At 58.0% G+C, this 22242-nt stretch overlaps 3 protein-coding genes across 7 annotated transcripts; 2 read left to right on the forward strand and 1 right to left on the reverse strand.

Annotated features, from left to right (window-relative positions):
• Positions 1-7390: 7390 nt before the first annotated feature.
• SLC52A2 (solute carrier family 52 member 2) lies at positions 7391-10744 on the reverse strand. 5 transcript variants are annotated; one of them, XM_049854172.1, is made up of 6 exons: positions 10168-10744; positions 9868-10075; positions 9214-9771; positions 8886-8992; positions 8670-8793; positions 8226-8578 (listed from the first exon to the last, which is right to left on the reverse strand). In XM_049854172.1, the coding sequence occupies exons 2-6, from the start codon at positions 9995-9997 to the stop codon at positions 8373-8375; spliced, it is 1125 nt and encodes a 374-aa protein (XP_049710129.1). In that variant the 5' UTR covers positions 9998-10075; positions 10168-10744; the 3' UTR covers positions 8226-8372. The 5 variants fall into 5 exon arrangements, with proteins under 5 accessions (XP_049710126.1, XP_049710125.1, XP_049710128.1 ...); XM_049854169.1 differs by having other exon boundaries at positions 7391-8319; positions 8886-9771; positions 10410-10744; XM_049854168.1 differs by having other exon boundaries at positions 7391-8319; positions 8886-9771.
• Positions 10745-10821: 77 nt separating this feature from the next.
• FBXL6 (F-box and leucine rich repeat protein 6) lies at positions 10822-13927 on the forward strand. Its single transcript, XM_049854167.1, has 9 exons — positions 10822-11314; positions 11642-11800; positions 11943-12006; positions 12248-12379; positions 12453-12560; positions 12645-12758; positions 12827-13058; positions 13147-13393; positions 13684-13927. Exons 1-9 carry the CDS (start codon positions 10908-10910, stop codon positions 13832-13834), a joined length of 1614 nt encoding a protein of 537 aa, XP_049710124.1. The 5' UTR covers positions 10822-10907; the 3' UTR covers positions 13835-13927.
• Positions 13928-14271: 344 nt separating this feature from the next.
• On the forward strand, positions 14272-16019 carry TMEM249 (transmembrane protein 249). Its single transcript, XM_049854034.1, has 6 exons — positions 14272-14511; positions 14586-14736; positions 14897-14991; positions 15175-15370; positions 15463-15548; positions 15823-16019. Exons 1-6 carry the CDS (start codon positions 14419-14421, stop codon positions 16009-16011), a joined length of 810 nt encoding a protein of 269 aa, XP_049709991.1. The 5' UTR covers positions 14272-14418; the 3' UTR covers positions 16012-16019.
• The last annotated feature ends 6223 nt before the right edge of the window (positions 16020-22242 follow it).

Below are 22242 nucleotides of genomic sequence, written 5' to 3' on the forward strand. Positions count from 1 at the left end.
TCCCCCCAAAATGTCTGTCAACTTAGCTGGGCCATGAGTCCCAGTATTGCGTAATTGTAATTGTCCACCGTTTTATGTGATTTTTCTATATTTTGTAAATCTTATCACTAAGATGTAATAAGATGGATTAGCAGCAGTTACACTCATGAGGGCTACAAGATTAGGTAGTGTCTTAAGCCAATCTCTTTTGAGATATAAAAGACAGAAGTGAGCAGACAAACATGGGGACCTCAAACCACCAAGAAAGCAGTGTCAGGAGCAGAGCGCATCCTTTGGACCTGAGGTTCCTACCCTGAGATGCTCCCAGACCAAGGGAAGATTGATGACAGGGACCTTCCTCCAGAGCCGACGGAGAGAGAAAGCCCTCCCCTGGAGCTGGCGCCCTGAATTTGGACTTATAGCCTACTAGTCTGTGAGAGAATAAATTTCTCTATATTAAAGCTATCCGCTTGTGGTATTTCTGTTATAGCAGCACTAGATGACCAAGACAAAGGTTATTCCAGGGTGATAGTCTTGGGGGTTCCCATAGACTCTATTTGTCTAGTAAGTCTGGCCTTTTTTTAGGAATTTGAGTTTGGAGCCCAAGACCTGAGAGACAGGCGGAGGGGCTGAGAAGTGGGCCTGTCACAGGGATTGAGGTGGGCTGGGAGCTTCCAGAGGTCTTCACAGCCAGACTGCCAGTTTAGCTTCTTCAGAACTCTCTCCTCTGCAAAATGAGGTTGTAACAATAAAAGCTAATACAGGCTCGCTGATGGGTGCGATGTCTAGCGGGAGCCCCATGTTCCCCCAGACCGAATGTGTGTGGAGCGGAGGACCCTGACGTGGTCTGGAAGGTAGGCAGTGAGATGCTGTGGATGGGGAGCATGGGGGAGAACAAGGCAAAGGAGAAGCCCCCTCCTCCTGCATGTCTGTCCCCATCCTCACTTAGCCCCCTCCCCTACCTCCCTCCAGGCAAGCAGGACTGTCCCTTCCCCCTCGAAGGCCTCTCTACCAGCCTGCCACCCTTGCCAGACATGCCAATGGTTCTCCTCCCTCCCATCCCTGATTTTCCTCTGCTCCCTGCCAGCATCACATCAAGGTTCTCTCCTCTGGAAGTCAGTGCCTCACCTTGCCCCAGGGCCTACCCAATGGCTTAGCTTCCATTCAGACCACAGCTTCTTCAGACACATCTGCCCTGGCAAGGCTTCAGCCACCTCAGCATGGCCCTTCTGCCAGGTCTGGCCCTAGTCTTGATGCCTGGGTGTGCTGTGCAGTGCTCATTGCTTGCATCCCTTGGGGCCACCCTGGGCCTCATCTCCCCTTTCCCCACACCTTCATGCCATGACTTGGGAAGCTTCCTTCCAGCCTGGGGATGCCTTCTCCATGACTGGCCCACTTGGAAGGCTCTTACGGGAAGGAACAGAGCCCAGGCTGGGACATCATAGGGACCCTCCCAGACAGAGGGCCAGGCAGGACCAGAGGAGGGTCCCACTCTCTCTATTGTTGTTGTTTCATGCCCTTGACTTGGTTCCGACTCATAGTTACCCTACGTAGAATGGTAGGAAACATGACCAGGATCATTATTGTTTGAGCCCATTGTTGCAGCCACTGTGTCAGTCCATATCTATTTGCTACGGAAAATATTTTAGTTTTCCTTCTCTGACAGATTTCTGCTTTGCACAGGTTCTGGCTTTTGCAGGTCTCACTGTATTTTATTATTTCTGATGCTATTGTAAATTTAATCATTTTCTTAATTTCATTTTCTGATTGTTCATTGGTGTTGTTCTTGTTAGGTGCCATTGAGTCGGTTCCAACTCATAGTGACCCTGTGTACAACAGGACAAAACACTGCCTGGTCCTGTACCATCCTGACAATCATTGCTATGCTTGAGCCCACTGTTGCAACCACTGAGTCAATCCATCTCTTGAGGGTCTTCCTCTTTTTCGCTGACCCTCTACTCTACCAAGCACAATGTCTTTCTCCAAAGACTGATCCCTCCTGATAATATGTCCAAAGTATGTGAGACAAAGTCTCGCTATCCTTACTTCCAATGAACATTCTGGCTGTACTTCTTCTAAGACAAATTTGTTCATTCTTCTGGCAGTCCATGGTACATTCAACATTCTTCACCAACACCATAATTCAAATGCATCAATTCTTCGGTCCTCTTTATTCATTGTCCAGCTTTCACATGCATATGAGACGATTGAAAACACCATGGCTTGGTCAGGTGCACCTTAGTCCTTGTGATGATTAAGATTGTGTGTCAACTTGGCTGGGCCAGGATTCTCAGTGTTTTGGCAGCTGTATAATGCTGTGATCACTTCCTTGTTGAGATTTGATACATGATCACCCCCATGATGGAATCTGCTGAGTGGTATCCGTGAGGGTGGGGCCTGTGGCAGCTCACTGCCCTCTCAGCCTTCATCTCTCCACCCTCTCCTGTCTACTTCGTTCCTCCCTGCCTTGCCAAGGCTTTTGGTTTGATCTGGATCTTGCAGCTGCCTCTTGTTCATCTGACCTCCGGTTCTTAGACTTGAGCCAGCAGCTTACCTGCTGATCTTGGGTTTGGCAGACCCTGCAGCTACGTGAATCAGGAGAAGACTTGCGGTCTTCCCTGACAATCTTGGGATTCATCACACTTCACAGCCTGTGAACAAGAGTCCTGCTCTCCACCTTGCCAATCTTGGGTTCGCCAGCCCCTGCAGCTACATCTATCAATGGAAGCCTTGCATCTTGCCTGCCAATCTTGGGATTCGTCAGCCTTCACTAAATCAATCAATCAATCTATCATCATCTATCTAACCTACCTACCTACCTCTCTATTTTCTATCTACCTCTATCTCCCTATCTCTCTACCTCTCTATCATCTATCTATCTATCTATATTTATATGCTTTACTGGTTTTGCTTCCCTAGAGAACCCAGCCCAAGACAGTCCTTAAAGTGACATCTTTGCTTTTTAACACTTTAAAGAGATTTTTTTGCAGCAGATTTGCTCAATGCAATGTGTTGTTTGATTTCTTGACTGCTGCTTCCGTGGGTGTTGATTTTGGATCCAAGTAAAATGAAATCCTTGACAACTTCAATCTTTTCTCCATTTATCATGACGCTGTTTATTGGTCCAGTTGTGAGGATTTTTGTTTTCTTTATGTTGAGGTGTGATCCATACTGAAGGCTGTGGTCTTTGATCTTCATTAGTAAGTGCTTCAAGTCCTCTTCACTTTCAGCAAGCCAGGTTGTGTCATCTGCATAACGCAGGTTGTTAATGAGTTTTCCTCCAATCCATTCTCTTCATATAGTCCAGTTTCTCAGATTATTTGCTCAGCATACAGATTGAATAAGTGTGGTGAAAGGATACAACCCTGACACACACCTTTCCTGACTTTAAACCGTGTGATATCCCCTTGTTCTGTTCAAATGACTGCCTCTTTGTCTATGTACAGGCTCCTCATGAGCATAATTAAGTGTTCGGGAATTCCCATTCTTTGCAATGTTATCTATAATTTATTATGATACACACAGTGGAATGTCTTTGCGTAGTCAATAAAACACAGGTAGACATCCTTCTGGTATTCTCTGCTTTCAGCCATCCTGGTGCTATCTCATTGTGGTTTTTATTTGCGTTTCCTTGAAGAAGACCTTCAAGACTATTAAAGAATAATTTTCAGAATAGAGTAAAATCACGGCTGTCATACAGACATAAAATGAACATGTGTCAAAGGTTCTATTAAAATTATTAATTAATGCTAGCCAAAGAAGTCGTCCTCCAATGGTCTGAGCTGTCCCAAGTGCTTCAAGGAGGGAACAGAGAGGGCTTGGGTGTCTGCACTCCCTCAGTTGTGAGCCACAGAAAGAAACTGTCATGTATTGAACTATGTCCCCCCCCCCCAAATGTGTATATTAACTTGGTTAGGCCACGATTCTCAGTATTCTGTGGTTGTTTTCCATTTTGTGATTTTCTTATGTGTCATAATCTCTGCCTGTGGTTAAAAGGATTAGGGTGGGATTGTACCCTCATCCTTACTCAGGTCGCCTCTCCGATCCAAGGTAAAGGGAGTTTCCCTGGGGTGTGGCCTGCACCACCTTTTGTTCTTCAAGAGATAAAAGGGAAGGAAGCAGAGAGTTGGGGACCTCATGCCACCAAGAAAGCAGCACCAAGAGCAGAGCGCATTCTTTGGACCTGGGATCCCTGCACCTGAGAAGCTCCTCAACCAGGGAAAGATTGAGGACAAAGACCTTTATCCAGAGCCAACAGAGAAAGCCTTTCCCTGGAGCTGACACCCTGAATTTGGACTTTTAGCCTACTTTACTCTGAGAAAATAAATTTCTCTTTGTTAAAGCCATCCACTTGCAGTATTTCTGTTATAGCTGCGCTAGATGACTAAAACAGAAACCAACTCACATTTGCTTAAACAAATAAGGAGATTTGTGATCCACATAACTGGCAAGTCCAGCGCTGTCTAGTTTCAGACACAGTTGGATTCAGGCGATGCCAGGATGCTCTGTGTCCCTCCACCTCTTGGCTCTGCTAGCCTCTGAGCTGCCAGCTTCTCAGGTAGGCTTCCTGAGAAGTTAGTTTTTACAGCTTTTAAGCCTGACAACCATTGACAGATACCTGGGGAACTCTAATTAGCTCTGGAGGGCTCACTGCCCACCCAGCTCAGTCACTGTGAGCAGGGAGCATGGGCACCAAGACTGGCCATCCATATGGGGGGGAGGCAGGGGCAGGGGGGGTCCTGTAATTGACAACCCCACCAGAAGCCTAGTGACCTCTGAGCCCCTGGAAGGTGCAGTGGGGAGAATGAGGCCAGAGCTTTGAGTGGGGGAGGCCAAAGTGGCCCTATGGGAGTGGGCAGCAAACTCCCCCAAGATGGGCATAGAAGTGGCCAGTGTAGCTGATTCCGGAATCGCTTATGACCTGTACCTACCCCTCAACATTACCAGAGAGGTCTAAACCAGCAGCTCCCACATCCCTGTTTTCTGGCACCACAGAACCTGGGTCGCCTCTGAATTCCATTAAGGGGAGGGAGCCCTTTGAAAGCCATTGTCCTGACAGGCAGTGGGCTCTGAGCAGATGTGCCTACATAAAGGGACATGACTGTTCTTTCACCAGGCGTTGTCACACCTGCAGCCACATCAGACCCCACACCTGCCTGGGATTCCAATGGGCTGAGGGCATGGGACTGGAGGGAACAGAGGCCCTCTACCTTCAGTCATTCAGCCAGGTGAGCCTTCCTTGCCTTTGTGGGCTCAGTCTGGGGGTGAGACAGCCACACTGGAGAAGAGGTTGGTTACCTGTGGCAGGCCACAGCCTGGGTGGCCCCTTTCCAGTTCAAGGAACCAAAAGAGCCCTGTTCCTTGTGGCAGGGCAGTGGGTGGCTTCAGGGGTCGGGCCTTGCCCAACTTGGGGACTGCCCTCTGGAGAACGTCAGGCACTGTAGGTCACGTCTCGCCCGCTGCCTGCCCTCTGGGTCTTCTAACTACCCCAGTCCCACAGCTCTGAGAGGCCCCGCGGGAGGGCTGTGAGCATTGGAGGCCACTGGCCACCCTGCTGTCCTGCCGGAGGTTGGGGGCCCTGCCCAGCTAGCCAGCAGGTGCTTGGCTCCAAGGGGGTGGCGCTATGGCAGTGGGTTCTCCTGCCTCTGAGGGGTTCTGTGGGGCCTGGTGGCCTGGCCCAGGGAGTCGCTGTCAAGGCCCTGGCTTTTCCTCATCTTCCTCCCCTTGTTATTCTGACCCTACCCTGTTTCCTGCCGGGTACCAACAGGAAGGCCTGTGGGGACTTCAAAGGGCAGTGCCTTCCTCCCACAGCCCTCCTGCTGCCCCTAGAGCTGTCCAGCCCCAGCCCCAGCCCCAGCCCCACTCCCAGGGTCAGGGCCACCTGCCTTTCCCGTCCAGGAGAGCAGACCGTTTGGTCCTCAGGTGGCCCACACCTATCTGCTCAACACCCACACAGTACAGAGGACCCATACCCACAGGGCTGGACAGGAGGGTACTGGGAGATGGGTCTGCCAGGCCCCATCCCAGGGTGGGCAGGGACAACAGCCCCCAAATGACTGGGGTGCCAGCTCAGCGAGGGAACTGAGGCCCCACTGCTCGAGACCAGTGCCAGTGACTCCACCCCTAGTCTTTCTGCCTCTGACTCTCTCCTTGCTCACCAACGGGGGCTGCTTTCAAAGCCCACCCTCCAAAAGGAAGAAAACTCCGTCTCGTCAAGCTGCCCCAGCCCTTCCGCCCATGTGCGGAACATCCTGAGAGGAGGTGGTCCGGAGGCCTCCCACCCAGAGCTGGGCTGTGTCTGAGCCAGCTCAGAGCCCAGCCTGCCCCAGACCAGAGCTCCTGTGGTCATAGCCTAGGAGAACCCTCCCGCAGGAGCTGCCTCCTGCTCGCTGGTCCTGCCCAGACAGGGAGGCAGGGACAAGGGGAGGAAGAGGAAGCCTTTCAAAGGCCCATGTGCTGCCAAAGTCAAGGCCAGGTCTCTGAAGTTCAGGACAAGCATCCGGAGACCAGAACAACCTGGGGAGGACCATGGACAGCCAGGGCAGGAGACACCTCCCTTAGCATCTCCTCCACTCGCAGCAGCTGAGGCTGCAAGGCCACCTCCCTCATCTGTGGAGACTGGGCGCCATGCCAGATCAAAACCTGGGTCTGTCCTGCCTCCTCTGGGACTCTCTCCTTCTTACCTGCCTCTCACGAGGCCAAAAGGAGGCAACAGTGCCCAGCCCCTGCCCGCGCCCCCTAGCATATGCCCCCCCCAAGACCCTCCTAGCTCTGCCTGCCCAGTTCAGGCGCACACCTCTGCCAGGTGTTTCCAGTCCATGCAGGAGCACCAGGCCACCTGCCCAGGACAGCTGTGGCCAGTGCTGAGGCCCCTGGTAGACGCCAAAATTCAAAGGGTCTGACTGCTGACCCCAGGGCTGGAGCCAGGGATGGGTCTCCTGGGGCCAGAGGCCACCTGCCCAGGGAGAAGGCAGCTGAGTTTGCCAGAGTAAAGGGTTTGGGGGCTTGACTGTGGAAGCTGGAAAGGCTGGTGGCCCCAGAGAGGGGAATGCTCTTGGGCAGGAGGGTCCTGGGATGGGTGGCTGGCACCATAGGACCCGGTCTCTTTTGAGTACCACTCGCCCATCTCCTAGCACAGCTCCATCTCACACCAAACCCTAGCCGAAATCACCAGAGGTAAGCATCCATTCCCAAGTGCCATGTGAGACAGGGACCCCAAGTGAAATAGTCCCATTGTTACGGATTGAATTATGCCCCTCAAAAATGTGTGTCAGCTTCGCTAGGCCCTGATTTCCGGTATTGTGTAATTGTCCACCATTTTCTCATTTGATGTGATTCTCCTGTGTTGTAAATCCTATCTTTACGATGTTAATGAGGCAGGATTAGAGACAGTTATGCTAACGAGGCAGGACCCATCTACAAGATTGTATTTTGAGTCAAACTGAGATGCAAAACAGAGCAGAGAGACAGGGGAATCTCCTACCACCAAGAATGAAGAAGCGAGAGGGGAGCATATCCTTTGGACCAGGGATCCCCGAGCTGAGAAGCTCCTTGACCAGGGAAGATAGATGACAAGGACCTTTCACCAGAGCCAACATACAAAGCCCTCCCCTGGAGCTGGCACCCTGAATTTGAACTTCTAGTCTCCTAGACTATGAAAGAATAAATTTCGCTTTGTTAAAGCCAACCACTCGTGGTATTCCTGTTACAGCAGCACTAGGCAACTAATACATCCATACTATATGACCCTCATCCCCAGCTGGCTCTGCCCCCACCACCTTCCAGAGCCACCTGTGGAGGAGATACCCAGTGGGGGAGAGGGGGGGCTTCTGAAAAACTCTTCAGAAGACTAACTCTGTGTTCTGGGAGCTGGCCTCCGGCCCACCTCCAGGCAGTTCTCCATTGGGCGGCTCCAAGGAAAAGAAAGTGGTCCTGGGCTCAGGCAGTGGGCCGGGACCTCTAAGAGCAGCCTGGGGGTGGCTGGGAACCTTGGCTGGGCCCCGCCCAGGTTCCCCAGAGGTTGTCCCAGGGTCCTGGGAAGTGGGGAGGCTGGGGGTTCCTGCTGGACAGACACGGCCACTACTTCCAGTATATGTGCAAACATTTGTTTGTCTGTTTCTCTCTCATAATAACTCCTTCTCCAGAAACAAAAGGTTTTATTGTGCACATTTCATAGCACGTCCCTAGTGTGGGGAGACAGACAGACCCACAGCCAGGGCTGTCCTGACCTTGCCTGCTCTTTGGTCCCCACCCTGGCCTGAGTGCCAGGATCGCCAGAGAAGTGTGCAGGTATTCAGAGTGTGGTGGTGTGGGGTCGCAGGCACTGAGGCACTGAGGCAACTGGAAGGTGAAGGCAGTGGGTGGGTGAGGACTCCATCCATCCAGCTCAGGGGTCACACATATCCACACAGTCCTTCCCACTGTGGAACACTTGGTAGATGCTGGTGGGAAGGAACATGGCCACAGCGCCGAGCAGGGAGCCCACCTGGATGGCCACACCTGCTGCCAGCAGTGCTGGTCGGCCCCCACCGTGCAGCAGTGAGCTCGCTGCCACCTTCACATAGGAGAACAAGCCCAGACACAGCACCCAGGACACCACCTGAGGGTGGGCACAGCAGGAGCCTGAGCAGGGATGCCCCCTCCCCTCTCCTCCTGCCACCCTCCTCGATTCAGTGTGGGGTAGCACTCACCACAAGGACCACCCCTGCAGAGGTGTCCACCAGGGGTGGGCAGGGACTTAGGATCGCCAGTGCCATCAGGTAGGCCCCAAAGAACACACCCAGGAGACAGAGGCTGGCCAGGCTTGCCAGTGACCTGTAAGGGAGCGGAGACTCAAGGGTGGCCTCACCAACACCTACCCCCAACCCCATGTTCCATTCTCAAGGGGACTGGGGCCCCTTTCTCACCTGCACAGCACGCCCATGGCCAAGAAGCAGGCAAGAGGATTGGCAGCGCTGCCCAGCACGACAGCCAGGTGGTAAGCCAGGTGCCCATAGGGCAGGCAGGAGAAACTCTGCACGGCAGGCAGCACGCCATTGGTCAGTGCATTGGTGACAGTCAGCAGGCCTAGTAGGCAGGCACTGTGGGCTGACAGCAGCCTGTGTGCCTTGGGGTCAGTGCTAGGGGTGGTGTCTGCTGCCTGGCTTGGTGGCTCCTGCAGGGGTAAAGCCGCCTCCTCCTCCTCCTCCCCCTCCTCAGGACCAGCTTGTGGGGCCCCCACCCGACGGTCCGAACCTGGCCCCCCTGTGGGTGCCAGGGGCAGGGATGGCGACAGCAGCAGGAGACTCTGGAAGGCAGCAGCTGAGATGACCAGAAGGGCAGTCAGTGCCCAGAAGAAGGAACTGGCCGAGAAGCGTTCCGGGAAGTAGTGGGGAGGCCCCATCGTGCCGTTGGAGGTAGCCGGTGGGCACTCAAGGCGACCGACGCCCTGAGCCAGGGCCAGCATGCAGGGCAGCAGGGCGCTGAGGCCTTGACCCAGGAAGAAGGACCGCAGGAAGGGAGGTGGCAGGTGGCTCAAGAAGGGGAGGAAAGTGATATTAGAGGCACAGCAGGCCAGGGCCAGCAGCAAGGTCAATGTTAGGAAGGCCACTGAGTGGGGCTGCCCTGCCACAGGGGACACTCGGTGCCACAGGGGGGCCAGCAGGGCCGTGCCCATCACGCTCAGCGCCTGCACAGCCCTGATAGGGGCCCGCTCGCCCTTGTCTGGGGCCAGCCGCCTCCACAGGGTCACCACCAACAGTCCCAGGTTCCCCAGTGCCACCAGCACAGAGAGGTATGAGGGGAGGCTCCAACCTGCAGGGAAGGGGGGACTGTCAGGGGCAAGGTGGCCAAAGGTCCTGGAGCAGCCTTCAAGGCGCACCTGCCCGCTTCCCTCCGAGGCCCACTCACCCTCAGGGAGGTCCTTCACCACCACAGGCAGCTCCACCCAAATCCCATTGATGGCAGCCCAGGAGCCCATGCCGAAGAGGGCCACCAGCAGGTGGGCCAGCACCAGGAGGCCCAGCGGGGGTGCTGCCATGCAGTTCAAGGCTGGACCTTCCGGTGCAGAGCCCAGTTCACCTCTCCGCCTCTCCTGGGAGCTGAAGGTCTCTTCCAGCTTGAAACAAGAGGACACGTGACTGGGGTCAGGGAAGAGCTCAGATTTCCGAGAACTGAAGGTAGCACAGGGGAGAAAAGACTGAAGCATACCAAGAAACGCCGCCTGCCCGAGGGATTCGGCACAGCAACGCCCGCAGGTGCGGGAGCAGGAAGTCGCACCGCAGGCGTCACAGCCCCAGGACAGGATGGTGGGGAGCCGCTCCTCCTACTCACGGATCTGCACCGCCAAAGCCGCCACCACCACCCTCACCCCGAAAGAGACACGGAACAAGGACCCCGAGAGAGGGGCGCCTCCCAGGCGCCACGCACACCCCCAGGGCTTCCGCGCCCACCTGTGAGTCCGTGGCTTCGGCAACACCCACGCCGGCAGGACGCCAGGCAGGGGGGAGGAGGGCGTGGCAGCGGCGGCTCTGCCCCGAGCAGCGCCCCGGGCACCGTCCGCTTGCCGGCGTCAGGAGGGCGACGCGACCGCGCCGAGCGCGCCGAAACCCTGCGCCTCTGGGTCCAGGAGCCCGCGCGCTCCTGACCAGCCGCCGGCCGCTCCGCGGCGCTGCGAGGGGCGCTGTCCCCGTCCACTGCCCGCCCGGCAGGGGAGGCGGCCCGGCGCCAGGACGCGCGTGAGCTCACCCGCCGCGACCCGCCGAGGCCGCCGGCCGCCACCCCGGACCCGCCCCTGCGCGGCCCGCGCGCCGGAAGTCCCGCCCCGGAAGTGAGCCCGCGGGAAGGGGCGCGGGCGGGAGGAGGCCCGGCCGCCGGTCCCGGCTGCTCCTCGCCTCGCGGTCCCGCCAGAGCCCCGCGCCCCGGCCCTCCCGCCGAGCGCTGCGCGTGGCATGGCGCCAGGGACGGCCCGCCGGGCGCGGCGCAGGCCCCGGAGCGCGCCGCCGGCCCGGGCGCGCTCGGCAGAGGACTGGTGGTGGGAGCGGCTGGCGCCGAGCGGCTCGGGGCTCCACCTGCTGCCGTCGGACAGCATGCTGCTGGTGCTGCCCGGCCCAGGCCCCGCCCGAGCCCGCGCGCAGAGGCGCGCCGCCCGCCGTGCGCGGCGCCAGCCGCTCCCGGGACCCCGCGCCGCCGCGGCCAAGGCCAGACCCAGGCCGGAGCCGGAGCCCGAGCCCGAGCCCGAGCCCGAGCCCGAGCGGGGGCCCGACCCGGGCTGGGGCGACCGCCTCCCCTTGGAAATCCTGGTGCAGATTTTCGGGCTGCTGGTGGCGGCCGAGGGGCCCATGCCCTTCCTCGGCAGGTACCACAACACCCCATGCCTTGGGGACGGCGGGCGGCTTCACGGCGGCGCCCCGGGCTGACCTGTTGTTTACCGAGCGGGTGGACGGGGCGGGGGACAGTGAGAACGTCTGAATGGCACACACGTGTACCCGGGGATCCAGCCGCAAGGCGCCTTCTCTCAGGTGGTTCAGTTGGAGCCCAGGTGCCTGGCTTTGAAGCTGGGGTGTCCGTCGCACTCCGAGACTTGGGGGAGTAGGACCCCCTCCTGGGAAACCCTACAGCGGCAGCTGGTGGCGGGCATCGCCCAGGAGGGACCCAGCCCCTCAGCAGAGCTGTTTCTTTCCAGGGCTGCGCGCGTGTGCCGCCGCTGGCACGAGGCCGCTTCCCAGCCCTTACTCTGGCACACGGTGACCCTGTCGCCCCCTCTGGCCGGCCGTCCCACCAAGGGCGGAGCCAAGGGAGAAAAGAAGCTCCTTGCTTCCCTGGAATGGCTTATACCCAACAGGTGAGGAGTTTCCCTTTTTCTTTATCTTCTCACTCTACCTTTGTGGCGTGTAGAAAGCCTGAGGACCCCTTCTGTTTTTCCCTGCACTGAGGCGTTGGGTGGGGAGGACAATGGGGCAGTTCTGGTTCTGCTTTTGCCCCAGGTTCTCCCAGCTCCAGAGGCTGACCCTCCTCCACTGGAAGTGCCAGGTGCACCCCGTGTTGAAGGTGAGCATGGAGACTGCACACCAGTGTGAGCCTCTGGGGTTACTCAGCACTTCCAGGAGTGGGTCAGGTACTGCAGGAGTCCAGCGCAGGCTGCTGGCATCTTCTTCAGCTGCATCTGCCCTGCACCCAGCAGGGTGGTGTCAGGGGTGGGAGTCCAGGTATGGGCAGAAGAGACATCACATCACCCTTGTGGACCACAGCCTGTCCTCCCCACTCTTGGCTGGCCCCCTGTATTCCACAGCTGGCTAGTGAGTCCTGTCCTCGGCTCACCTTCCTCAAGCTTGCTGACTGCCATGGGCTGACCCCTGACACTTTGGTCATGCTGGCCAAAGCCTGCCCCCAGCTCCACAGCCTGGATCTACAGCACTCCATGGTGAGATCCGTGTCCCCAGGGGCCCTGGAGAAGACGGGCTGAGGTGACAGGCACTCTTGTGCTGGATCCGTAGGTGGAGTCCACAGCTTTGGTGAGCTTCTTGGAGGAGGCGGGGCCCCGAATGCTCAGGCTGTGGCTGACATATAGCTCCCAGACTACAGCCATCTTGGGCGCACTGCTGGTAGGTTGATGGTGGGTGAGGCACTTACAGATGCTGAGCCCAGCCCCAGCCAGGCCACTGATCCCGTTTTCCCTATCCCTGCAGGGCAGCTGCTGCCCCCAGCTCCGGATCCTGGCGGTGAGCACCGGCATCAGCCGCAACACCACCCCTCTCCAGCTGCCGGTCGAGGCCCTGCAGAAAGCCTGCCCCCAGCTGCAGGTACCTGATACCCCACCCCCGACGCCTGCCACCCCAGTCCCCATCTGCAGCTTGGGCCTCATCCCCAGGTGCTGCGGCTACTGAACCTGATGTGGCTGCCCAAGCCTTTGGGGCATGGGGTGGCCCCAGGCCCAGGCTTCCCTGACCTGGAGGAGCTCTGCCTCGCCAGCTCCACCTGCAACTTCGTGAGTAACGAGGTCCTGGGCCGCCTACTGCACAGCTCCCCCCGCCTGCGCCTACTGGATCTTCGCGGCTGTGCCCGCATCACACCTGCCGGCCTGCACCATCTGCCCTGTCAGGGTCAGCTGACCTGGGTGGTGGGTGGTGGGGCAAGTGGGTTGTGGAGGCCCTCCACAACCCCGGTTCATGCTGCCCCTCCCGCTTCCAGCGTTGGAGCATCTGTACCTGGGCCTGTATGGCATGTCCGACAGGCTGTCTCTCGCCAAGGAGGGCAGCCCTCTGCTGACCCAGAAGTGGTACTGCACCCTGCGGGAACTGGACTTGAGCGGCCAGGGCTTCAGTGAGAAGGACCTGGAGCAGGCACTAGCGGCCTTCTCGGGTGTCCCTCGGGGCTCACACCCGGTCCTGTGCTCCCTCAACCTCAGGGGCACACGGGTCACAGCCAGCACAGTCAGGTCAGCACCCACCCCCAGGCCCTGGAGCAAGTATGGCTTGCTACCTTGCTTGTCTGGTGTGTGCAGCCTGTCACACTACCTCTAGGGGGGCCAGAGAGGGGAGCACACACTGGACAAGCACCTGCTTGGGGTTGGCTCTCAGGTGGTGCTTGGCTCCGGTATGGTAAGGGTACTGGGCTGTGGGTGACAGGCAGGCTTGGAGCTTAGAGACTCCAGAGTCTGGGCCAGGTTGGCTGGGGGCTGTGACTCTGGGCAGGATTCAATCCCATGGCCCTGTCGCACCTTCACAGCTCTGTGATAAGCAGCTGCCCAGGCCTGGTGTACCTCAACCTGGAATGCTGCCGCTGCCTTCCCCGGGGCCTGAAGCGGGCCTACCGGAGCCCAGAGGAGGTCCAGTGGTGCCTGGAGCAACTGCTCACCAGCCCCCTGTTCCCCAGCTAGGCAGCTTCAGGCCTCAGACCCCTCAGCCAGCCCTGCTCTGTTCCTCTTAACCAGTGTCGGATGTTTGAGTATTTTGTTACAATAAAAAACTTTTAGGAACTCTGTGTAATCCGTGGGGTAGGGGTGAGGGGTAGGGGCACACCTGAGGGAACTAACCACTGAGGTCCTAGTGCCAGCCCAGTGGAGGGGGTGCTCATGGGCCCAGTGGTACTGTACCTTTATACCTCTACTGGGCTTCTGTTTAGGACCAAATGTGTGGTGGGTGAGGCACAGACAGATGCTGAGCCCAGGACACTGAGGTGGGCTATTCCTGGTGCCAGGAGGCTCTGGCTCCAGCAGGAGGTAGTGTCCTGCTCCACCTTGGGGTTTGGGGTGGCCTGTAGATTTCACTCCAGCTAAGGCCTGGATGCCAAGTTCAACCATCCCACTCTTCAGGTGAGGACTCTGAGGTGGGCTGTACTGGGCAGGGGGAGGTGGGCAAGGAAGTGCACACCTACCGCGGGGTCTGACGCCGGGACCCAGAAGAAAGGAGGTCAACAGAGTGGGCCCCTTCTAGAACGTGCAGCCCAGAACTTCTAGAACCTATGCTCGGCCTGGTTTGGACAGCCGCCTGGCCCTGCACCTGTCGCCCCTGTGGTCTTTCGCGAGCCGCAGCCCTGGACACGCTCCTCCCCCAGGTAGGAGCGAGACTGCGGGCAGCGGGCGGCGGTCGCAGGTGACCCGGCCCCACTGACCACCTGTGCCTGACCAGGTCCCCAAGGGCCAGATCAGCGGCCTGCCCACTATCTTCAGCGGGAACCACTTCCAGCTGTGGGCACTGGGTTGCTTCTGCACCGAGCGCCACCTGGCCAAGCGCCTCAAAAACAACAGCTTCTACCCGTTCTCGCGGCAGCAGCCCAACGGTGCGCGCCGGAAGGGCGGGGCTGAGGGCGCGGCTGAGGGCGCGGGCGAGGCGGGGACCGATGGGCTGCAGAGACCTCACGCAAGATGCAGGCTGCAGCCCCGAGTGCTTGCGTGGGGCGGGCGGGGACCGGCCATCCTCACCCGCCGCCCCGCCCGCAGTCTTCGTGCTCGAGTACTACCTGGACACGCTGTGGAAGGGGACGCTGCTTTTCGTCGTTTGCCTCGCACTAGTCAGCTGCGGCTTCCTGAGCAAGGTCTGCGCGGGTGGGCGGGACCCCCACGGCCTTCCTCCACAGGGGGCGGGACCCCGTCGTCCGGCGCCCCGCCCATGAAAGCCCAAACACCTGGGCGCCCGGTCCTAATTGCCCCTCCCAACCCGGCGCTCCGCCCCCGAGCCCTCCGGGGCCGCACAGACCGACTCCTCGCGTGCCCCGCAGGTGCAGGACCAGGAGACCTGGGGCTTCCCCACGTACGGCGTGGGCGTGGGTCTGTGGCTTATGGTCTCGTCGCTGCCGCGGCGCCGCCTGGTGCTGAACCACACGCGCGGCCTATACCACTTCTCCATCCAGGGCCGCACCGTGTATCAGGGCCCCATGCACCTGGTCTACGTGCGCCTGGCGCTCAGCTCTGACGGTGAGGCTTCTTGGGATGGGCGGGGCGGGGCGCGGGAAGCGGGCCCGGGGCAGCCTAGGCCTGAGCCCCGCTCGCCCCGCTCACCCCTCCAGCCTACGGAAGGTACTTCTTCCAGCTGGTCCTGTGCGGCCACAAGCTGGAACCGCTGGTGCTGGTGCAGCTGTCTGAGCACTACGAGGTGGGTGCCGCCCTGCCGCCCCCGACACGACCCCTCGTGGGGCGCCGCCTGCCTTCCTTGGGACAAAATTAGGCTTGACAGTGTTCACGGTCATAGAACCGGCCGTTTAGAAGGCTGACAGTATGTGAAACGGGACAGAAGCCGCCTGGCCATAGCGGCCCCCAGCGAGGGCCTGGCTGGCCACGGCTGAGGCCCTCGTCCTGGCAGGGGGCGGTGGTGACACCTGGAGAGCTCTCTCCTGACTGGGCAAGAGCTGACGCCGCCGCTCCCACAGCAAATGGAATTCCTGGGCCGTCGTATCGCCCGGAAGCTCAACATCAACTACTTCGACTACCTGACCACGTCCTACCGGCACGTGATCCGCCACTGGCCGCTGGGGGCCACCTGCAGCCCAGGCGTTGTGCTTGGCAAGAACCAAACATACGACAAGACCAACCGCTCTCTGTCCGACCTGGACGTGTGACAGCATGTGCCTGCACCCTAGCCCTTACCCCACTCCCTTTTCCTCCACCCCCACCCAGCCCATGAGCCCTTCCACCCCACCCTAGGGCGGACAGCGTGGTAGTCTCACCCACCGACCTCCCTTCCATAAAGCTACCTTTCTGCTCTGGACCCAAGGTTGGGTCTCCCTCTGCTGGGGATGGGGATGGGAAGGGCTGCCCTCCAGGGTCTTCCCCTAGCACACACCTCTAAGGGCTTTAGGGAGCCTGTCCTGGGTGGCCTTTCCAGATGGAATACCGATGTAGAGTGGGAACCAAGGGCAGTGGGGGTCTTAGAGGTTGGACTCACCATGGGACAGGTGCAAGACCCAGTGCCCCTCTTAGCCACTAGTACTTCTCTCCTACTCTGGGCTCCCACCCACTCCCCTTGAAATTGGTGGCCAGAACTGGGCCTACCAGGTGCACAGGCATGACCAATAAGTAGAGCTCTAGGAGTTGGAATCTGATTAGTCTATGCTGGGTTAGGTGTCTGTTCCTTGTCCAATCAGCAATGGGATGGGGCAGGGCCCTGGACAAGCCTCGTGCGTGGGGGTTCATTCTGAGCTAGACACATCCCAAAGTTGCTTCTGCCCAAACCCTAGGGTGTAGACTACCTAGAGATGCAGGCCAGGGCACAAAGCCTGCTGGATCCGTTGACTTGGGTGTCCATGTTCCCTCACCTGAGGAGCTCCCCAAATCTCACTCCAGCACCTGCAGCAGCCTGGGGGCCAGGACCTCCTGTGGGAGCAGGGAAGACAATGGGCCACAGGGTCCAGGGAGTGGGTGGCATCTGGCACAGTTAACTGACTCTCCCAGGTCAGCATGGCCTCAGGGCCAGGCTGATGACCAAGGCCATCAGGGACTCAGTCAGCCGAGTGTCCCTAGAACCAGGACCAGCTACATAATTTGCCAGACCCAGTGCAAAATGATAGTCTGGAGGCCCTTATTCTCAAATTGCCAAGAGTTTCAACACGGCTACAGCAGGGCAATAACCAGGCATGGGGCTGGTTGGCTGCCCAGATCATACCCTGTAGCCTGTGACTGTGGCTCAGCATCAGGGTCAACTCCAGGTCTAGAGGCTGGCCAGCCCCACGGGGGCACTAGCACTCTGCCTATCTCTAGGGCAGGGCCTGGCTGTCACAATTGCTGTAGGGACAAGGGCAGGACCCCGCCCCCCAGAAGATGGGGGCCAGGGTGGCTACAGAGCGACAGAGCCCAGCTTCTACCAAAGGGGCAGTCTTGAGGTGGTGGTCAGGTGCCAGCGCCTGAAGAGTTGGGGCAGGTTGGAAAGCAGAGTGCAGCAGGTGGAGACAAGGAGTGTGAGGGGTGGGCCGAGGGTATAGACTAGTTGGGTGACAACTGTGGGTGAGCCAGGCCTGGGATGTCCAGGCTGCTGGTCGGCATTGATGGAGGTCTGAAGGGCACACACCACCCCCTTGGGCTCCGGGAGACTGCTCGGCTTGGCCAGCCGGGGCTCATGCCTGACCACATCTTGAAGGCACGGGAGCAGGATTTGCTGGTGGGCTGCAAGGAGGAAAGCCGCTCAGGGTGTGCTGGCTTTCTGATACCCATATCAGTTTGCACATTCCTACCCTCCTGGGTGATCTCGGTTTGCCGCAGTGAAAGTTCTAACAACTTTCAGCACCGCAGACGCCACTGACGGGTCCTTACCAACAACAGCCAGTACCCTCCAGCCCCCAAACCTCTACTGCCCAACTCCTTGGACACTCCTGGCCTCAACTGCAGCAGTTTTGTGTTCTCCAGGAAGGATAATCTGAGCCAGAGTCTCCCACAGCGCCTGTAGGATGGAGGAGGAGGAAGCAGGGTGAGCAGAGAGAGAAGCTAAGCTGGGTGCCAGGCCCGCTGGCCACAACCACCCATCAGGAGCTCTGGAGTTGGAACAGCTGGTCAAAGAGGTCCTTCATGGGGCCGAAGTGGCCAGATCTTTGGCTCTTCCGTGCATCAGTCATTGCAGGACACGGGCCGCCCCTAGGAGGATGTGGCCTTGGGCTAGACACTCTCCACAGCCTAGGTGTCCACTCTGAGCGCCCCAGCAGTGGGGCTAAAGTCCTTCCTGGGAGAGCAAGCATGGACGTTGCCATGGGGCCCAGAAAGAGGCCCCACATCTGGGCTCTGGGCTGCCTGGGGTGGAGGATGCGAAGGAAGTGCAGTATTCAGGGCGGCAGGGCTCCTGTGAGAGTGGAAAGGTGAAGGGGCAACCAGAGAGGAGGCTGCTGATGGCCACCATGACCTTGGGCAGGGATGGGGATGGTGCCGGGGCGAGGGTGGGGAGGCTGTTCGTGTGGACACTCACAAGTCTCCTACAAAGGGGTGGAAAGCAGGAGGACAGACCTGGAGGGGTCTGGGTGTGAGGCTATGGGCCAGGTGGGTGCCCAAGGAGGGGAGGGGGAAGCCCATGCTGGGTAAGGAGCTGAGGGGTGGCTCTGCCCAAAGCAAGGAGGTGGCAGGCCCGACCACATGTTCAGTGCCCCACCTGGCTGGGCCAACCCAGGGCAGCCACCCCCTAGCTGCCCACTTGCCTGGCCCTGGCTGCACTTCTTGCGTCTTTGCTTATTTATTAACAGAAAAATGGGATTTTACGATAAGATATCTTGGGTTTGTCCAAAAGGACGAGGGGAGGCAGTGAGGGTAGAGAGGAGAGCAGGCTGGCTATGCGCTGGTCTGAGGGAGGGTGGGCACGGTGCCTAGGGGCACCTTATTGTGCTGTAGGTTTCATATTTTCTCCACTTTAGTGTAGATTTGATATTTTCTATAATATATATATATTTTTTAACCCTGAAACCCGTGTTTTGTTGTTTCAATTTGTTTTTCTTTGGTTCCTCGTGAGGTGTCTCATTTCTTGTGTGGATTGTCTGGTAGCCCCTTGGGAGTCTCAGTATTGTTTTCTTCTATAAGTAATTTCTCTTTATAATCAGAATATTAGCCCTTTGTTGTGTCCAGTTCACATATTTTCTAATCTTTTGGTATTGCCTCTGTTTTTGCTTGTCTCTTTTGTGTGGAAATTTTCAGTTGTCTGGTGACCCAGGCTCCCTACCCCCAGCAGGGACGGGCTCTCTGGGCTGGCCTGACCGGCCATTACCCAGCTACTCAGGCCCTGTCCCCATGAGCTTCTCTACATAGAATAGGCAATACCCTTTGGGATACAGACCCAGCTCTGAGGCCTGCCCCCAGCCCTGGGGCTCTGCCCTTGTGCCTTACCACCACGCTGCTGCCTCTCTCTCTGAGGTAGCTTTTTCTCTTCCACACTTCAGCACCCTTGCCCAGAGGTGAGTCTCCACTTCCCAGTTTCTCTCTACTGACTGCAGACCACGCCCCGCAACGAGTCCCAGCTGTGACACTTGGGCTATGACTGTACCAACCACCCCACAACACCCCTTGCTGAGGGCATCACCCCTTTTTCTGCAGATATCTGCTCTGGCTCCCACCCTCACCCTGGGCTCATATCTTCAGTCCTGGGAGTCTCAATATCCTCCTGGGCCACCATTCAACTCCCAGCCCCTCACATCCTTGAACTTTGTCCCACCAGTGACCTTGTCCTCTGCCCCACCACGCCCACCGACTCCATGACTGTGCCCTGACCCCATCATTACCAATGACTTCTCCATCTCATTTCCAAGCCCATTTCTCTGCCCATCACCTCCTCTTCCCAGCTCACTCCAGCAAAGCCTGACCCCCACTCCAGGGACTTCCCGCCCTATCCTCATGCCATTCCCCACCCCCTCCACTCTGTAGAGTCCACAATCACCACCATCCCTTTCTTGCACAGCCCTTTGACTGAACTGCCCCTCTCTGTAGCTCACCTGGCAAAACCCCAAAACTGGATAACCCAACCCCTCCACTTAGCCCACTGCACCTGGGCAGCTGAACGTGGCTGGAGAAAACCCACACCTGCATTTAAGTTCATGTCCTCTCATCTTACATGCCTCGGTGCTGCCAAGCGATCCTGTCACATTGCCTGGGTCATCCACTGCTTCTTCTGGGGGACTGTTGCCAGCCTCTTTTCCTCCTCTGACCTCACTCTCAACCGAAGCCCTTGCTTCCCACTTCACTGAAGAAATAGAACCAAGCAGAAGAGAACATCCTGGGATGCCCACCACTCCAGCGTCTACCCTAGCACCTGGCCACAGGCCCTGCTGCCCACCTGTCCCCAGGATGAACACCTGTGCTCATAGCCCTCACATGGCCACTAGAACCCCACCCTCACTCACTCAAGGCATTGGCCTGCAAGGCCCTGCAGTCCAGCTTCATCCATCATCCCCACTGCCCTTCTGGCCTCATCTCACACCAGGCACCCCCTCAGTTGCTCACTGGTTCCAGCCCCACTGGCCACCTGGCTGCTCCTCAAAAACACAGACTTGCTGTGATCCTGCCCATCTTCAAGAAACACCCTCCTTGGCCCCGGCCTCACCTCCAGCTGCTGTTCCACCTCTTTCTTTAAAAGAAAACCTCCCAACAGGGTCATCCACACTGGCTATCTCTGACTTCTCCCATTTCTTTTGTCCCCACATGCCACTTCAACAGCCCCTCTCGTGGTCACCAAGACCCTCCTGTGGTCCACTCCTCCCCAACCCCTCTGGCTTCCAGCCCCACACTCTCTCACACCTCCTCCTGCTCTGACCACCTCCTCCCAGCCCCCTCTGCCGGCTCCTCTGCTGGCCCAGGCCTGCCCCTCTCCTCTTCTCTTGCCATACTCTCTTCTCCTGGTGATGCCACCTGGCATCTTGGCCAGGCTGAAAGTGCTGACCACATGCTGACGACTCCCCAGAGTCTGCAGCTGTGGGATCTCTCCCCAGAACTGCCAAGTCCACACCTCCACAAGAAGGTCAAGCGTCTCAAAATTAACAGGTCAAAAACCAAGCTCTGGTAAAATGGTGCAGCGACCTTTGGAAACAGTTTGGTGGTTCCTCAAAAAGTTAAACAGAATCATCATATATATGACCCAGCAATTCTGCTCCTAGGTATATATCCAAGAGAGCTGAAAGCAGGGATTCAAACAGATGCTTGTATGACTGTTCATTGCTGTACTATTCACAATAGCCAAAAGGTGGAAACAACCCAAGTGTCTATCAGCAGAGCTTCAGACACTTTAAATGTGATGTCAGAGCATGTCCCTCCTTCACCAAAACTCCCCTGGATCCTACCTCACCTAGAATTGGCCCAGATCCCCCCAGCCTCCGCTCTGGGACCTGGCCCAGCAGAATCTGCCCCTTCCTCCTCTCCTGCCTCAATCTGATGCTACTGTCCACCTCACACACCTCTTTCTCTTGGCAGTTGGCTTTGCTCACACATCTCCCACTCTAGCCTCAGGGCCTTGGGACAGTAATCTTCTCTGTTGAGGCTCACTGCCCCTCCACTGCTCATCTCCAGCTTCAATGCCCCCCACCCCTCCTGCTTTCACCTCTTTCTAGTTAGCACCTGTGTCTTCCACAGGAACGTGGGCTCCAGGATGGCAAGGTTAGGGTTAGGATTAGGGCAGAGCACAGGTTGGTTCTCAATACAGGTGTGTGGAATGAAGGCAGAAATGGTTCTAGACCCACCCAGGCCTCCCAAGCTCTCAGTTAGCTCCACCCACACCAACCCAGCCTGTTCTCTCAGGAAGCCCCCAGACAGGCAGGTTCTGCTGTGGCCCAGGGGGGCAAGGCCCCAGGTATTGAGGGCCTTGAAGGGTGGCCAGTGCAGGTGGAGGAGGCGCTGCTTAGAGCTTGTGAGCCTATTGCATGTATGGAAACTGAGGGCTGAGGCTTGAGTGGAGGTGAGCAGAGCCAGCAGATCAGGGTTAAACTGCTCTGCATGCAGGACCCTATCTACATGGATTCTGGAAAGGGAACAACGCCCTCCATTCTGCAGTAGAAGAGAAGGCTGAGGGGGTGCCAGGGTGCCAAGGAGTCAGACCAGAGGAGGCTCCTACCCAGGGTGTGGTCTCAGCAGTCAAGTAGAGGGATGTCCAAAAAAAGAGAGAGGTGATCCTTTGAGGCTAGGCTGTATACCAGCTGACAAAAAAAGGTAGGCTGGAAGGAGTCTGCTGCACCCGAGAACAGAAGGGGTGGAGCCACTAGGGTGGAAGTGGCTGTGAGCAGGACACACACAGGCTCCTTACCCAGCTCACCTGGGGACAGACGGCTGCTGGGGACAGCAGTGGGAGCCCTGCCATGAACCAGGCCCTTTGGGGCAACTTCGGACTCTTCAGGATTTGG

Source organism: Elephas maximus, chromosome 15 (assembly GCF_024166365.1).
Source record: "Elephas maximus indicus isolate mEleMax1 chromosome 15, mEleMax1 primary haplotype, whole genome shotgun sequence".
Classification (NCBI taxonomy): domain Eukaryota; kingdom Metazoa; phylum Chordata; class Mammalia; order Proboscidea; family Elephantidae; genus Elephas; species Elephas maximus.